This window comes from Gadus morhua, chromosome 21 (assembly GCF_902167405.1).
Source record: "Gadus morhua chromosome 21, gadMor3.0, whole genome shotgun sequence".
Classification (NCBI taxonomy): Eukaryota; Metazoa; Chordata; class Actinopteri; order Gadiformes; family Gadidae; genus Gadus; species Gadus morhua.
Genome location: NC_044068.1, coordinates 19,133,058 through 19,148,057, shown reverse-complemented (window position 1 = coordinate 19,148,057; position 15,000 = coordinate 19,133,058). Strand labels below are relative to the sequence as shown.

The following is a 15,000-nucleotide window of genomic DNA, read 5'->3' as shown; positions in this document are numbered from 1 at the left end:
TTTGAGAGAAGAATAGTTGGGAGCGCTGGGAGCTGGCGTCTGGCATCGATCCACCCAAACTGAACAGCCGTTCAACTGGTGCACTGGATGGAGTTGGAGAGTTGTATTTCATGTACATCTTTTTGAGGTTTGGGAACTGATTTAGAATCTCAAGCTCATACCCAGACCTTAAATAGTCAGTTACTTCTTTTTCTGCTGAGAAGCTCTCTGTGGGTTGGTTCTCAAAATCAAAAAAGTCAATTTTCAGCTGGGCTGGCTGGCAGTTGGGACACATTAGCATTGTCCGCTGCAGGAGCAACTTTACGACACTCTCTTATCAGAAGCTCCTTCACATGTTCTCTCCTACGCTCATCTCTCAGCCATCTAAGTTTGAACTTGGGACAAGTGGCCGCTGCAAGAAGTCCCTCTTGGCTATCCAGTACAGGATCAAAACGAATCTTGATGGCCTGTAAAATACAATACGATATAAAGAAGAATATATTATTTTTTCTATATAATCTGCTATTTTAATTATTCTGTGATCTTAACTGACCTAAACCATCTCATGCCCTATCAATACTGTATGAGATTTAATTATCGTTGAGGTTATTTTGACGTCTTTATTTTAATCTTCTGTTGATGTTATGACTAATATTCATGATTAATGATGATCAATATCCCTGATTTTGAACTGATATTGAACTTTTATCATTTTAGTAATAGTCCTCACTGCTTAAAACAAACAAAGTGTAACATCTGCCCACCATGAATGGTATAATAAATTGGTATAAAAAAAACCAAAACCTTTACAATGGCATCTGGAAGGCTGGCTGTCATTCTGGAGAGGTCATCTTTCATGGCGTCTTTGACATCAGGCTTGTGAGCGTTGGTAGTAAAGTCCCATAGGTGCACTCATCCCCTTGTAAGATGTCGAGTGCTACTGTCAAGGGCTTCATCACAGTTCAGTATTCTTGCAAAAATAGGTACTCCCTTTCATTAAGGCACTTGATTCCCAGTTTTACACACATGGGATTCAGCTCGTTCATTGGAATTGTGATGATTCTGGAATGATTCTGGCCTCATACAGGAAATTCCACCTTACGGATGTGGGTACGATTATCTTCTGCTGCTAACTTCCTCCACTTGTTCAGAGGCCAATGTTGATCAACTTGCTTTAGCCCAGAGAGCGGTGCATTTCGCAATACTACTCCTATTTACAGCCTTGGTGTCTGCACAGGAATTTAGATGTCTGTCAACATCGCTTGTTGAAATCAGATTAATTGTGTGTGATGCACATCTGTAGTGTGGAGGGACGCTAAACTGTCCATCACCAGATGAAAGAACTTCTATGACATCTGTAAAAGTCGGTTCCTCGTCATCACCTACTTCATCATTTTCAGACTCCAAATGACAGGGCTGACATACTCTGAATGCTTTGGCAAAATTTGATGCATTATCCATTACAGTGGCAACATCTTTGCTATGCAGTCCATATGATGAATTAATTTCTTCGATCTCTGCTCCAATTACATCATAGGTGTGCCTGCCTCTAATTCTCTTACATGCTAGCGCGGCCTTGTTGCGCTGTAAAGTGGAATTAATCCAGTGAACCGTCACTCCCATAAAACTTGTATTATTCTTGTCCAATTACTTTTTTTTTTTTTTTTTGTCAGCAGTAGTGGAAACAAAGTCTACATCTCCGAGTGCAGCATTCAAATTACTTTCCATTATGTCGTATTCTCTCTCAAGGTATCCTGCAAATGACTTTCTCTGCGGCAGCTTGACACCGCTTTTGGTTGGTATTTTTTCTACGATGCGTCGGAATGAATCAGAGTCTACAGTGGAAATGGGCAACATGTCCTCGACAATTTAGCCAGCGTCAAGCTTCTTCAGTTCAGCGGCACTAAGTCCTGTCGCTGACGCTCTTAAGTCTATTTTCACCTGTTTAGCAGGAGAGGGTCCCTCTGTTGCTGCAGCGGTCATGTCGGGATTTCGGGGTGTCTCAGTGAGTTTCACATTCTTGTGCCGGCTTGCTAGGTGCTTGCTCAGATTTGAGGTGGAATTTTTCGCTGTAGACAAAATCTTATTTCCCACGCAGAGTGTGCAGCGGACGTTAATGTTTTTGACATCTTTTACCGAGTCAAACTCAAAGTAATGTCTGAACTTCCATGAATTAAATGCTCCATGTTCGCTCTCTCTCCCGCACTACCATTCTTGCACACATGTGTCTGTTGTTTACTTCTAGATGTCGCGCCGCTATAGGCTACGTCATTGTCACGAGACAGTCTCACAAAGCAAATACGGCAAAATCCCAAATTCTTTTACTAAAGTAAAAGAAAGTAAAAGTAATCAAATTACTATTTTTGCAATTGTAATCCCTTACTTTACTCGTTATTTGAAAAAAGTAATTGGATCACAGTAACGCCTTACCTCTAAAGCGTTACTGCCCATCACTGGTTGTGAAAACGCCATAATATGTCTCCATTAAGAATAAATGTGCCTCCTGCATGAGATGTGCGTAGCTGAATAGGGCCGCAGGCCTACGCTACTGTATGTTGTTATATTTTATAACATCTGTCATAATGGTGGTACTTGGGGAGAGAAATTTACAAGAAAAAACTCCCTTGAATCAGCAAGGAAGAAATCTTGAGAAGAAACGCAGTGTAGGGGATCCCTTCTTCCAGGGATGGTCAGGAGTGCAATGGGTGCCACAATTGGCATACAGGTAAATACATGTACATCATATTAAAATGGTGATGGGGTTCTGGCCGGTTATCCATGAGGAGAGTCCAGGCATCCAGTCCAGCACCCGCAGCACGCTACAACTGACAGAAAAGTGAATTAGAACGGAAAAGTACATAGTGGGAATGTATAATGTAATAAGAAAAGCACAAGCAGACAGAGTAGTCTTCACTACGCATCTGTTGTTTTCACACTCCAAATGCAAGATTGTAGAGGTGCGTTTTGAGCTTCCCTTTGAATAGCTCCACAGAGTCAGCTTCCCTGATCGCTGATGGCAGCCTATTCCATAGAAAGGGGGCTCGATAGGCAAACGCTCTCTGTCCAGCCGATTTCTTTTTAACCTTCGGCAATGAAAGAAGGCCGGCTCCCGAAGACCGGAGAGACCGAGAAGGACTATAAGGAATGATCAGGTCCTTCAGGTACAATGGAGATAGTCCATGCAAGGCTTTATAGGTCAGCAATAGCACCTTAAAGTCTGATCTGAAAGTTATTGGTAGCCAATGTAAAGAGGCGAGAATAGGTGTAATATGATCAAACTTTCTCGTTCTGGTCAGCAATCTAGCTGCCGCATTGTGTACCAGCTGTAGACTCTTTATAGTAGAGTTCGGTAATCCCGAGAACAATGCATTGCAATAGTCCAGTCTTGACGAGACAAACGCATGAATCAGTGTCTCTGCATCCACTACAGATAACATTGATCTGATTCTTGCAATGTTTCTCAAATGGAAAAAGGCAATTCTAGTTATACTTCTTATATGCTGATCAAAGCATAGTTGAGGGTCAAACAAGACACCAAGATTTCTGACGGATGCACTCTGTGGGATGGCGAAGCCATCCAACCACAGAGAGACATCCTCAAACTTTTCCCGGTCCCGCTTCGAGCCGATAATCATCAGCTCCGTCTTCCCAGAATTAAGCTGTAGGAAGTTTTGTGACATCCAGCCCTTCACAGCAGCCAAACAAGACTCAACCTTTTGAATCTGGGCAGAATCCCCGGAATCTACAGGAATGTAGAGCTGGGTGTCATCCGCATAGCAATGGAAACTAATTCCGAAGCCGCGGATAACGTCACCGAGGGGAAGCATATAAATTGCAAAAAGCAATGGACCAAGAACCGACCCTTGTGGTACGCCAAAGCGCAACTTACAATGCTTCGATTCTGCACCCTCATGAAGCACAAATTGGGTTCTATCTGTGAGGTACGATTCAAGCCAACCAAGAGCCGTACCCCCGAAACCAACATAGTGTTCAAGACGGTGGAGAAGAGTGCTATGGTCAATCGTATTGCTATGGTCAATCGTCATGGGTTGTGATCTAGATGAGCCGGCCGTCCTGGACATGGAGGATCTGGATAGGAGGGCCATCCGTCTGGCCGGCCCCCTGGACCCCGACACCATCTCCCTGGCCTCGGTCACCGCCGTCACCACCAACGTGTCCAACAAGAGGTCCGTACGCACTGCACGCACACTGACACGCATGACACGCTCAAATTGGGGGTGGGACTGCGATGTCCATTGGTGGAATGCTTTGTGCTTCATTCCCATAGGTCAAAGCCAGACATCAAGATGGAACCGAGCGCTGGTCGACCAGTGGATTATCAGGTGTGTGCGTGTGTCTGTGTGTGAGTGTGTGTGTGTGTGTCTGTATCTGTGTGTGTGTGTGTGTGTGTGTGTGTGTGTGTGTGTGTGTGTGTTCGGTGTGCATGTGCATATGCATATCGATTTTTGATTTGATTTGATGATGCTAAAACAGCAATACAAAGGATGACATGCAAAAGTAAAATACTTATTTCCAGCATGGTCCTCAAATGTGAACCTATTTGGGATTTGTGTGGATTGCCATGCCTCTCTCTCAGCGGGCAAAACCTTTTTTGCTTAGAATAAGTGAACGAATAAATGATAAGTTAAAAGGAATACGTTGAAAAAGGAGAATGCTGAAATCATTAATGGTCGGTCCCAATACAAAATAATGGGTTGAAAAGATTATTCAACTGTACATCATGTGTTGCGCTGGGGTGCTGGCAGCAGGAATAAAGTATAAGTTAGAGATAAGATAGAGATAGATAGATAGAGAGAGAGAGAGAAAGAGAGAGAGAGAGAGAGAGAGAGAGAGAGAGAGAGAGAGAGAGAGAGAGAGAGAGAGAGAGAGAGAGAGAGAGAGAGAGAGAGAGAGAGAGAGAGTGATAGATAGATAGATAGAAAGATAGAGATAAAAATAAAAGAAATAAACACTACAATCAGGAAACCACAAGGGACAGGACAAAACCAACAAACCGTCAAGGGAACAAAAGAAGGGAACACGTATATAGTTGGAGACGCTGATGGGGGAATGAGGTGCAGGGGGAAAGATTAACACGGACAACAGGGGAGGGGAAGGAAGGGATTGGACAGGTCAAAGCACGTCTGGTAGATGGGGAGAACGAACACTGAACAAATAGACAAAGTCTGATCCTGACAATGTGAATATCAATAACAATAATTGACAATACATTGTTCAGTTGATATAGTTATATAGTTACATACATGAGGTTGTCTCAGACCAAACCTTTTTGTTTGCTAAGCTTGTGAGATAAATATAGAGATGGGAGCACCAGAGGAAATATAGAGATGATGGATCGCCTGTGGCTCGGATCTAAACACTGTATGGGGAGAAATAGTGGACTCATTAGTGGAGCCACAACACACTGCAACAAGGGTTTGCTTGGCTATCCATGTCAGTGGGTAGCCCATATAACCATTAAGACTCATGTTCAAAGAAAAATGTCTTCCCTTATTCCTCTTCCCCTCTGTGTTCTTTGTTGGAAAGGATAATTAAGCCATTGGGAAACATTGTTGCTACCCAAACCTGTTGGACCGAAACTAGCATGTCTTCTTTTCTGTTCGTTCAACGTTCACAAAATGCATTCATCTTGACCCAGGGAATTCTTTAAGAGGCGCCAGGGCTGCAAATCTGTCAGAAATAATTATTGCCCTAGTGCTAGTTTGTATTAATAGTTCTTGAATGTGAGAGAAGCGTAAATGTTTTCTTTCTTCTTCAACGAGGGGATCAATCTCATGTGTGCCTGAGGAACGCAGCCCGACTGCTTTTGGTTCAGTCTCCTGGGATACGATCCGTCTGCTTTCCTCCACTGCCTCCCCTCCCAACGTCTTTGGGGCTAACCCCGATCCCAAGAAGGAATGAAAAGATGAAAATTAATGACAATGATCAATGTCACATTAAAACAAGGACATTTTTTATTCCCTTGTAATAATTACACGCACAACAGACAGTAACAGAATAGAATCCTCCGCCTAAATGGAGGCAGGGGGCATAACTGTCTACACACTGTCATTTGATAGATTTAGGTTGGGCTCATTTCTTCAAGATAATTTACTTCTGCTCACTAATTGGCCGTCACTCGTGAGAGGTCAAGATGGAAAACGACCGCCTGTCATTCACCCAGCATGCAGACAGAGTATACTAAAAAGCCCAACAACGCATGTGTCTCCTGAGGTAGCTGAAAGGGTCTGATGTCAGAAAGGACATTTTATTAACAGTTTATCAGACACTGATCGAATCTGTCATCTGTCACTTCAACATTACATCTTGGTACAGCTTCCTAACAAGCAGATGCAAGGGAAAACTGGCTAGGATAATTAAGCAGGCAAGCAAGATAACCAGCATCCAACAAAAACAGCTGTCACCATCAATGCAGATGATACAGAGTGCCTATGGCCAAAAAATCTCACTATACAAAATCCTTCATACCCAAGGCAATACCCACACTCAACATACCTCTTACACAAGCACCACATACACACAAAAATTGCCTTCAATCAAAGACAATTTTCTGATATGGCAACATGTTAAAAGCTAAATAAAGCTACAAATAAAGCTTTTGAACTTGAACTTTGAACTTGACCTACAATGTCTTTGTTTACTCGCTCCGTGCCGTAACTCTAACCAATGTCAGCAAAATGTATTTATTCCCACACCTAGCCTTGCCTAAAGCAAGCCGGCACACTGGTTTCAAACCACTGCTCTACTGGGTCCTAACCATTGTAAATGTCCTCTTGTCCAGATCAGCATCACAGTGATCGAGGCGCGGCAGCTGGTGGGACTCAACATGGACCCGGTGGTCTGCGTGGAGATCGGGGACGACAAGAAGTACACCTCCATGAAGGAATCCACCAACTGCCCCTACTACAATGAGGTGAGCGAGTTCCTCTGAAACCAGGGAGTACTTCAGCGATACTGCTCCTTTTTAGTGGGAGTATGTGAGTATTTAAAAGACCGAAATATGTCTTGCGTAGTGGTGCCGTCCAGCTGGGTGGATGATGGGTGTATGTAGGCTGCCTGCTCTTTAAACTCAGTGGGACGCTTTTGCACAAAGCTTCTCTCTGAACAGGCCTGATGTACCTCTGCACCACGCTGGGATGGGTAATGGCCGGCATCTGGAATCGATTCTCACTGTGTGGACGGGACACTGTGAACAGACACAGTGAAGCCACCCTGGATGTTAAGCAAACACAACAGACCTAACCCTCGTCCGCTTTCTGGTCATAACCTTCCCCTCCTTCATGTGCTTCAAGCCTCTGAGCTTCTTCCTCAGAGACAATGGCTCTCCAACGGTTTAGCTTTGTGGAACATGTTGGACCCTTAACATAGGCAGCATCAGTTCAAACCATGGCCATCCCTGAGCCTATTTTTCAGAAAATAGAATATAACTGGCCATTAACCAGGTGATACAGGTAAAATAGGGTGAGGAAATTAAGAAGCTCTTGTTCATAACATGATTCACAGGATAGTCATGTCACATCAAAAAAGGCAATTATCTTTCTTCTCCTCCCCCTGATTTCCTTCCACAGCAAGTGTCTCTGCTCTTAAGCTTTCTTCTTGCATTTATAATCTCATGCATTACATTATCCTTTCCTGCAAGGGCCCATTAAAAAAGTGTGAGAGAGCTGCCGGCGTGGATTAACTGCCTCACAAGAGCAGCTCCTGTTCTTAACAGAGTTCTAAGTAACAGATAAGAACCCAATCAATGGTCGGATGAGGTTTAAAGATTCCTTTTTTCTCTTCTTTCGCAGTACTTTGTCTTCGACTTCCACGTCCCGCCGGACGTCATGTTCGACAAGATTATCAAACTCTCGGTGAGTAAGCGTGTTCTCTGAGCGCCAAACAAAGTGCAGCTACGTAACCTGCCCTTGTATAACTACTCTGAAAATGAGTTTGAATATCTTCATAACCCTTCAGTGCTCCCTCATCACTGGTGCTAAGTACCATAGCATCAGTCGGTTCTAAAATCATAGTACCGCAGACTTTCAGTAGTTCGTATTTTTTAAGCAGTTTCCATGACAACGAGAGAGCCAAGGATTTATATCATGCACATAACGCTGCTCTCTGCTTTTTTCTGACAAGGTTATCCACTCAAAGAACCTTCTGCGGAGCGGAACGCTGGTGGGAACCTTCAAACTGGATGTTGGCACCGTTTACTCACAGCCTGGTGAATGAATTACCTGTAGCGCGCAGATCAAGTGTGTTACACAATGCTATACACAAACCACGGTGCAGAAGTAAAACTCATGTTGGTAATGGCCTACCGCTCAGCCTCTTTATGGGATATAATAAACACTTTGACATTTCAATGTTTTGGATTTTGTGCATCCCAAGACATGAACCGAAATCTAAACGGAGTAAAGAAATGTCCCCTTGACCGAATTGACTCTCTATCCAATATAATGAACCATGACTCCTTGGCCTGAAGCTTACCCTGATCATACCTCATCTCCTGCCCCAGAGCACCAGTTCTACCACAAGTGGGCCATGATGTCGGACCCGGACGACATCACAGCCGGGTGCAAAGGATACATTAAGTGTGACATCGCCGTGGTTGGGAAGGGGGACACCATAAAGACCCCGCACAAGGCCAATGAGACCGATGAAGACGACATAGAGGGGTACATTCATATGCATGGCATTACAGTTACAGCCTAGCCCACAGGGGATATTATAAGGGATATTATTTAATTACAGGCATGTAACCCTATTCTAGTAATATCCCCAAATGAAGTTATTAACCCTAAAAAAGCATGATATGGGATCTTTAATCCCGCTGGGTTAACCCAGGTGAGTTGATGTTGGGCTTTAGCTACATCCCCCCCCTCTATATGTGGATGTGTTCCCCAGGAACCTGCTGCTACCAGAGGGGGTCCCAGTGGAGAGACAGTGGGCCAGGTTCTACGTGAAGATCTACCGGGCCGAGGGCCTACCAAAGATGAACACCAACATCATGGCCAACGTCAAGAAGGCCTTCATTGGGGAGAGCAGAGACCTGGTGGACCCCTATGTCCAAGTGCAGTTTGCTGGCCAGAAGGTGTGGGCCGCCACAGTCCATCCTCTTTTTATATTTGAATTCGGTTTGTGCTTCATTTGTAAAAAGAAATGTGCGGTCTTGTGTGAAATAAAGAGGTGTACATTCTAGACAGGCTACAATTGTAGTGCTAGGATTGATGTCTTGCATTTTCTTATTTCTTGAATAAGATGGAAGAAACGATATGCGGTTTATTGTAGTTCAATGTTCACCAAGTAATGAACAGAAGTGGTATTCTCAGAGCAAACAGACCAAATACACAATTCCACCAGAAAGAGTCCAGCCATGCTGTTTTCCTCTTTCCAGGGAAAGACCACAGTCCAGAAGAGCAGCTACGAGCCTATCTGGAATGAGCAGATCATCTTCACCGAGATGTTCCCGCCACTTTGCAAACGCATGAAGGTCCAGATACGAGACTCGGATAAGGTCAACGACGTTGCCATAGGGACCCACTTCATTGACCTTCGCAAGATATGTAACGAGGGGGACAAAGGTAGTAAATAGAAATACATGAACAACCAATGAAAAGGGTACAGCTTATCGGCAAAGATTAGCTTTCAAGTTAATTTACTAGCTAGTCTTAATTAGCCTAGTCAATATCGTAATCAGCGCTGAATCGTCAATTACCTTTTTCATTAATAAGGCCAGGATGAGTCCATCGACACGATCACTTGCATCGTTAAGGCCAATATCCCATAGGACGCAAAATCAATGCCTACATCATTGCTTCCGCAAAAGACTCTTGTTCAGAGATCACCTAGACTCTGCATAGCCACCCCTCCTACTATCTGTGTGTTGTACGTCCTGGCACTTAATGTACGCCCTTATTGTATGTCGTACTTAGTTGTAGTACTTATTTGTGTAGCATCTTATCCTAGCTTTCTTTGTTGTATATGGGGAATGGGTTAACCTAGCGATTGTAAGTCCTTTGCACTTGGTTCTATGATCATCCTTTCTGTACTTATAGCGATATATTGTCGTTTCACCTTCTTCTGACAAATGTGCCCTAAATGTAAACGTAAATTCACTCAAACAAAGTGCTGTAATGATGCTATACATATATCGGATATGTTTCAAAATGGTTTATCATTAACCAAAAACCTTATGTTGCTTCTGAATAATGCTCTAATGCTCCATGTTGCCTCCTGCGTCGTCTGTAGGCTTTCTTCCGACCATGGGCCCGGCCTGGGTCAACATGTACGGCTCCACCCGGCAGTACACCCTGATGGACGAGCACCAGGACCTCAACGAGGGCCTGGGGGAGGGAGTGTCCTTCAGAGCCCGCCTCCTGGTGTCGGTTGCCGTGGAGATCCTGGACACCACCTCCACGGAGATCGTCAGCTCCACGGAGGTACAGGTGGAGTCTGTCTCCAACATCTCGGAGGTGAGTGGGCAGCCCTGCATTGTCATGTGTTATATGATTGAACCCTTTAAGGGGCAGTTCAAAGTCAATGCCACGGGGTGTGGCGGATTTTATAAACAAAATTGCTTAATATAATGCTCATACACAACAATGGTACTAGCTAAAAGAAAAGTGTCACAAAGTTGCCATGGATCGTGACCATGGGGATAACACATCCCCACCTCCTTCCCAGAACTCCCAGTCCAAATATATTTTCGTTTTTACTGTTTACCGTTCCGATTCCAACTGAAACAATTACACACTTACACACTAAGGTCGGATTATGTATAAGACCTCCCTTGGTCAAACATCTCCACTCACAATCTCTTTGACGTTCGCGATCATGGGGCAAAGTGGCAGAACGGAAAACGCAGAAGCATCAGGACTACTGGGGATCCAAGAAAGGTCCTCCCGCTCTTGGCTCCCTTGACCCCTGATGTTGAGCGAGTCAGCCCTGCATTAACACTCCCTGCCACCCTTTACGTTGATATGCTGTAATGGCTCCGTTCGAACGTCACATGATCCATAGTGCTACTGCTGGCCAAGAGCTCAAAACCCAATATTTCTATGTCCTCTTACCAAACTGCCAGGGGCTGGATGTTTGCATTCACGCCACTTTACCGATTCCCAGCCCTGTTTCTGTGTAAATTATGCCTTGAGGGGGAGAGGAGGAAGACATGAAGAGTAAATTCACACTACACTTACCACGGTTAATGAGCGCTGAAACGCAGGCGGAGGAAGCAGTTAGGTGGAGGCCGGGCTCAGTTTATTATCTTTGACATGGTGCTGCAGAATAAACATAAAATAAAATACGATTCTTGCATTTAAGAATCAACAAAACATCTGTTATTCCTCAATTGAATCACGTAATGAAATACTGAGTCAGAGTTGTGAAACAGTGACAGTATTTGATTGAATAATGTCAAAAACAAAATCCACCCATCCATCCCGTGTACGTTGTAGAACCTGATTCAGCACTTACTTTAAATTCCCCTGTATTCTCCTGTTCAGAGCGCCACAGGGAAAATAGAAGAATTCTTCCTGTTTGGCTCATTCCTGGAGGCCACCATGATTGATCGTAAAATTGGGGACAAATCCATCAGCTTTGAGGTCACAATAGGTAAGTCAGGGCACTGCTCATTTATTGATCTGCAGATAAGATATATCACATGTCGTGTAATTTCAAAGTACAGCTCTATCTAATATCATTGGATTTTTTCTAATATCGTTTCTGTGATACCGTAGTTTCCACCCTGGGATCGATAAAGTAGATCTCATCAGATTTTAACACAACCTACTCCCGCAGGTAACTACGGCAACCAGATAGACGGGGTGAGCAAGCCGTCGTCAGCCAAGAAGAGGAAGAAAGACGGGGAGAGTGAGGAAGAGGAGTCGGACCTGATCCAGAACTCCAGCGAGGACGAGGCTGAAGAGGAGGGGGAGCTGCTGTCCGTCTCCTCCACCCCCCCCCTGAAGCCCTTCATCACAGACAGGTGGGAATGGGGGGGGACCAGAGGTCAAAGGTTGCATGGGAGCAATTTAGATTGCTATTGCTTAGGGCACTTTCTGGTAGGAATTTACCCATTAAAAACAGGGTCTCTATGACATTTATATGTGAAAGAAATAGTTGTTTTAACAATATTTATCTGAAAGTCTGAAAAATGGAAGCAATTATAATTTTTTACATTTATCAAGGGAAGTAGACAAGGGCTGCTCAGCTTTACCATCTATTAATTAATTAATGTCCATCGTGTGCATAGCTTTGGGGCTATTCTTCCCAATACTCTGCTTTCACTGTGTGCTTTCGTAACCGATCTGATGGTTATAAACGGCAGGAACTACTTCCACCTGCCCTACTTTGAGAAGAAGCCCTGCATCTACATCAAAAGCTGGTGGCAGGACCAGCGGCGGCGGCTGTACAACTCAAACATCATGGACAAGATGGCCGACAAGCTGGTCAGTCTGAGCCTCTTCCCCTCCCAGAGGGTTCTGGGTAAAGAATGGAACTGAAGTTCATGCATTGGGATGTATTGAATTTTGTCCTTTTTTCACATGATACACTCATGGCCTCTTAAATGGTAAATGGTCTGCATTTCTACAGCGCTTTTTTAACCAGTGGCCACTCAAAGCGCTTCACAATCATTGCCAAACATCCTGCCATTCATGCACACATTCACTCACTGATGGCGGTGACAACATGCAAGGTAATATTGCAACATTAAATGTATTCTATTCTCTTTCTTCTATCAACCTGAGCAGATCGATTGTAATGACACTGATTTCCCCCAGGATCAATAAAGCCTCTGATGTAAAGGTTTGAGAGCTTAAGCCGATGTTGTGTTCCCCAGGAGGAGGGTCTGAACGACGTCCAGGAGATCATCAAGACGGAGACGGCCTTCCCCGAGCGCAGACTCAGAGGAGTGCTGGAGGAACTGGGCGCAGGCTGCAAGTACGTTCTTCTATAATCTTCTTAAGGCTTCTTTAATGGTAAATGCTTGGTTATTTTTGGAGTATTCACGTGTAGTATATACCTAAACTATTATTCGGCAGAATAGTGGGGAATAGTGGGGCTTTTCTCCACTATTCACTTCACCTTTGGCAAATAATTGTTGAATATACATTCTTTATTTATTATTGCACCCCAGTTGAATACTTATATAGATGTATATATAGATATACATATAATATAACCATCTGCTGGATGTGGTATGTTTTTATTCAAGCCGATGATTAAGTCGAACAAAGTAGTTTGGTGTTCATTTGTAGTTCTTGTCTGTTTTTCTTTGCCCAAAAACGTAGTGAGCTCTGTAGTGTCTATCTCCCGGCTCATATGAGCCAAGAGATATTGAATGTGATTTTCTCATTGTTCTTCCAGTCGTTTCATGGCGCTGGCTAACAAGGATATGAACCAAGCTGGCAGAACTAGGCTGGACAGAGAGCGGCTCAAATCCTGCATGAGAGAGATGGTAGGCTGGCTTCTGAGCTAATAGAGGGACACCAAGGAAATGGGTCGGACAGGTTGAGGGAGAGTTAATATGTGTGTGGGAGAGAGATAGATCGTTAATCATGGATTTATGTATAGAATCATTTACATTAACTATACTTATTTACAATATAGACATTATAATAATGCAAATACAAAATAAATATCCCATAACTAAGTACAAGCAAATTCAAATTCAAATTTAAAATCATCAATAGCATTTACAAAGAGAAACTGGTTACATTTTTTGATGTTCATTTTCTTAATATGTGTATATCCAACCCAATGAATTGTACATCTTATGCATAACATGGCCAGTGACACACTGACGCCCCCTGCAGGACAGTATGGGCCAGCAGGCCAAGCAGCTGCGCACGCAGGTGAAGAGGAACACCATCAAAGAGAAGCTCAAGCTGGTTCAGAACTTCCTGCAGAGGCTTCGCTTCCTGGCTGACGAGGTACACCGGCTTTCAGTGTTGCCTGCTATAACCATTCTCCTCAGTGTTTATGTTTAGCCCTCTCGCTGGCGCAAAAACATTGGTCAGACTTGTTCGGAAGTGTATGTAGCACATTCCTCCAATTTGCAGTATTGGCAAACACTGACTTTGAACAAAAGGCTATAAATATGATTCTATCTGTACTTAGTTGCTTTGGATAAAAGCATAGCTGCCTAATAACTATTAAGATAAAAAAAAAACATCCTGTTTTACACATAAATAAAACTCACATCTCATACACATCTCCACAGAACTTTAAAATTAAGTATTTTTTGTCACAGTTTTTCAAACTAATATGCCCATAATATGCTCATCAGACTATCCAGCAAGTTACTGACCCCCCGATCAACCTCCTGATGTTTTCCCCCTCAGCCTCAGCACAGTATCCCAGACATCTTCATCTGGATGATGAGCAACAACAAGCGCGTGGCGTACGCCCGCATCCCCTCCAAGGACATCCTCTACTCCATCGTGGACGAGGAGACCGGGAAGGACTGCGGAAAAGTCAAAGCGGCCTTCCTCAGGGTATGGTTCCCTCTCCTCCCCTCCACCTCTCTGCTTCGTAAATGGCCTCAGTGGGGGATGGCGGGGTGGGGGGGGAGGGGCACACAGGGGCCGGTATAACAGGCTGGGGCCACCAGATAGAGAGGTCCACACTGGTGTCGAACCAACGAGTCTCTGGGAGAACGGAAGCCAGCAGAGAGTATTCTGTGGCACGTTATAGGATGTGTAACATTTCTTAATTCATCATGAGCCGTTCTAACTGGAGAGAAAGTGAAATCCGCGAGCTGCTGATCAAGTGAGGGAAGGTGATGCAGTCGCATTAAACAAAGACGTTGAAAGAGGGTGCGATCAACGAGAGAAACGCAGAGGAACTGTTTTAATTTACACCAAAGATTCTAGACTAGAGAGTGCGCGCCAATCAGTGAAACCTTATGCAGAATCAGATAAAGCCTGCTCCTCTTTGCTGCGCAAAGCATGTTTCAGAAATCAGCACATTTAGATAAATCTAGTTGTCACACAAGCTATTTTTGATTTTTGTAAT

At 44.0% G+C, this 15,000-nt stretch overlaps 1 protein-coding gene across 6 annotated transcripts in view; it reads left to right on the top strand.

Moving 5' to 3' along the window:
- The window catches only part of otofa (otoferlin a), an 82,610-nt gene that overhangs the window by 44,736 nt on the left and 22,874 nt on the right, over positions 1 to 15,000 (top strand). For all 6 annotated transcript variants that reach the window (XM_030345776.1, XM_030345777.1, XM_030345773.1 and 3 more), the window contains exons 7-22: positions 4,040 to 4,166; positions 4,268 to 4,322; positions 6,782 to 6,913; positions 7,791 to 7,853; positions 8,122 to 8,206; positions 8,501 to 8,660; positions 8,890 to 9,076; positions 9,380 to 9,566; positions 10,234 to 10,457; positions 11,487 to 11,595; positions 11,782 to 11,968; positions 12,311 to 12,431; positions 12,824 to 12,924; positions 13,351 to 13,441; positions 13,800 to 13,916; positions 14,328 to 14,480. In XM_030345776.1, the coding sequence (XP_030201636.1) occupies positions 4,040 to 4,166; positions 4,268 to 4,322; positions 6,782 to 6,913; positions 7,791 to 7,853; positions 8,122 to 8,206; positions 8,501 to 8,660; positions 8,890 to 9,076; positions 9,380 to 9,566; positions 10,234 to 10,457; positions 11,487 to 11,595; positions 11,782 to 11,968; positions 12,311 to 12,431; positions 12,824 to 12,924; positions 13,351 to 13,441; positions 13,800 to 13,916; positions 14,328 to 14,480 (2,099 nt within the window). The remainder of the gene's footprint in view (positions 1 to 4,039; positions 4,167 to 4,267; positions 4,323 to 6,781; positions 6,914 to 7,790; positions 7,854 to 8,121; positions 8,207 to 8,500; positions 8,661 to 8,889; positions 9,077 to 9,379; positions 9,567 to 10,233; positions 10,458 to 11,486; positions 11,596 to 11,781; positions 11,969 to 12,310; positions 12,432 to 12,823; positions 12,925 to 13,350; positions 13,442 to 13,799; positions 13,917 to 14,327; positions 14,481 to 15,000) is intronic.